Source organism: Plectropomus leopardus, unplaced genomic scaffold, assembly GCF_008729295.1.
Source record: "Plectropomus leopardus isolate mb unplaced genomic scaffold, YSFRI_Pleo_2.0 unplaced_scaffold25800, whole genome shotgun sequence".
Classification (NCBI taxonomy): Eukaryota; Metazoa; Chordata; class Actinopteri; order Perciformes; family Serranidae; genus Plectropomus; species Plectropomus leopardus.
The window spans coordinates 34-2,403 of NW_024628047.1; the positions used below are offsets into that span (position 1 = coordinate 34).

General features: G+C 47.0%; 1 protein-coding gene across 1 annotated transcript; it reads left to right on the top strand.

Annotated features, from left to right (window-relative positions):
• Positions 1 to 431: 431 nt before the first annotated feature.
• LOC121966759 (E3 ubiquitin/ISG15 ligase TRIM25-like) lies at positions 432 to 2,199 on the top strand (the record flags this gene model as incomplete). Its single annotated transcript, XM_042516826.1, has 3 exons — positions 432 to 577; positions 1,008 to 1,134; positions 1,756 to 2,199. Coding segments are annotated over 3 exons (717 nt in total), but the record flags the coding sequence as incomplete, so codon positions are not given.
• Between the last annotated feature and the right edge of the window lie 171 nt (positions 2,200 to 2,370).

Sequence of the window (2,370 nt, forward strand, 5' to 3'; positions counted from 1 at the left end):
TCTTGAAAGTTTTTTGGTGATTTAAAAAAAAATTGTTACGAATCATACCTGATGTGTAGGCTATAAAAAGCCAAACTAATAACCTCAACGTCCTCATAATTCACAAGAGTTTAATAACATTTAAAAGAGTTTATTTCAGCACCTGAACATCAGAAACAAAACTGCAGAGAATGCAGCGTTTGTTCAATGCTTGAAACTCCAGCAGTCATCAATCAAGGTGGCTCCGCCCACTCTCTACCTGTTCACACCTGGTCAGAACAGCTGATTATCAGCTGATAATCACCTGGTCAGAGACACACAGGGACCTGCACACAGGTAGACAGCAGCACCTACACCTGTCCGTCTTAACACCTGTCTGTCTTTACACCTGTCCTTCTGCACACCTGTCCATCTCTACACCTGTCCTTCCTCCTTCCTGTGTGTCCTCTCAGGTGTGTTTGGATGACTCACCTGTGGGCTGCTGGGTATTTTTGGCTCAGCCTGAGCTCAGTTTGTGTGTCAGAGTTGAGCCGTTTGAGCAGGAATGTAGTTTGACTTGGTCCTGGTCGTCTCTACCTGACACTGTCACATTTTACAGGTGAGACGCTGTGACATCACACCTGTTTGTTCCACCTCTCAAATAAAAATACTCACACAGAGAAACGACAAACTGCAGCCGCGCTAAATTTTAAGATTCTTTAAAAACACTTAATGCTGCTTTACGGCGGCTTGTTTGTCTTTCAGTGAGACGCGCTGACATCATTCAGTCTCTGACGTCCGTCCAAAATAAACGTCCTGAAATCACCTCAGAAATCAGAGAGACGTTCCTGCAGAGCTCACCTGAAACTTACGGAAGACAGAAAAGACAAAATCAAAAATAAATAAATAACTAAAAAGCAAACAATAACTGATAGAAATACAGACAAACAGTGATGAAGCGTGTCCTGTGATGTCATCCTGTGATGTCATCCTGTGATGTCATCCTGTGATGTCATCCTGTAATGTCATCCTGTGATGTCATCCCGCAGCAGCATGGCGATGGCGGAGGCGGCGGCGGTTCCGGAGCTGTTCTCAGAGCAGGAGCTGACCTGCTCCATCTGCCTGGATCTGTTCGACAAGCCCGTCTCCACCCCCTGTGGACACAACTTCTGTCAGGTAAAAAAAAAAACACACACACACACACACACACACACACGTACACACCTGTGCAGTAAAGGTAGATGCAGTCTAGTCTGTGATTGGTCAGTTGTTGGTGGATCTTTAGTCGGTGCAGCAGCTTTTTGTTTGCATCAGTTAGGTTAGTCCAGTGGTATCCAACCTGAGGGGCCGGGCCCTCCAGAGGGCCACCAGAGGTCACTGGGCACTGAAGAAGAAGAAGAAGAGACTTTTTTGTCGTTATACAAAGTGCATTGAAACTTTAGGTGGCGTCTCTGAAGAAGCAGCACCTGCAGAGCTGCAGAGCAGCCATGCAGCGTTGTGGCTTTCTGGACATTTTTCTGTAGTTTTATTTCTAATTTAGTAAGGAATAAATTTTCAGGTAATTTTGGAGTCATTTCTTTGTCTCCTTTGACTAATTTCTCACAGTTTTGGTTTCATTTCTCGCCAAGTTGCTCAGGACATTTTTCAGCGTGTTTTTGAAAGAAATCAAAACAATCTGATCTCGGTTTCAAAGAGTTAAACTCTGATTTTTGTTCCTCTTTCAGTGAAACTTCTTGTGTTTTTATGTCCACTCCTGTCTCACGTCCTCCTCCTTCTTCTTCTGTGGTGTGTTTGCAGGCATGTATTGGCGGTTACTGGGCGTCCAGTTCCGTGTGCACGTGTCCTCTCTGTAAACGCCAGTTTGATGAACGTCCTCAGCTCAGCGTCAACAAAGTCTTCGCTCTCATCGCAGACAAATACAAAGTGGCTCGTTATGGCGCTGCAGGGTTACCGGTCAGGGACGGACCGCTGGAGATGACGGGCGCTGTGGCAACGAACGCTGCAGATGGCGGCGGCACTAACCCATTTGTGACGGCGTCCAGTGAGGAGGTGGTGTGGTGTGACGTGTGCACGGGCGTTAAAAAGCCCGCCGTCAGCTCCTGTCTCACCTGCACCGCCTCCTACTGCACTGAGCACGTGCAGCCGCACCAGACCACGCCCTTCTATGCCAAACACCCACTGATGGACCCCTTGGAGGCCCTCAGGGGCCGCACCTGCCAGACACACCGCCGCCTGCTGGAGGTGAGCAGAAACACACTCTGACTGCAGCTTCCTGTCTCTGAGCGAGCTGACGAGAAATATGAACCGATTCTAAAAGAAACAGAAATCTGATGACGTTTCTGAAGCTGATTGACATCATGTTTTTAGAAGAAAACAATAAAAGCAAAAAAATCATAATTTTCAGTCTCCTCC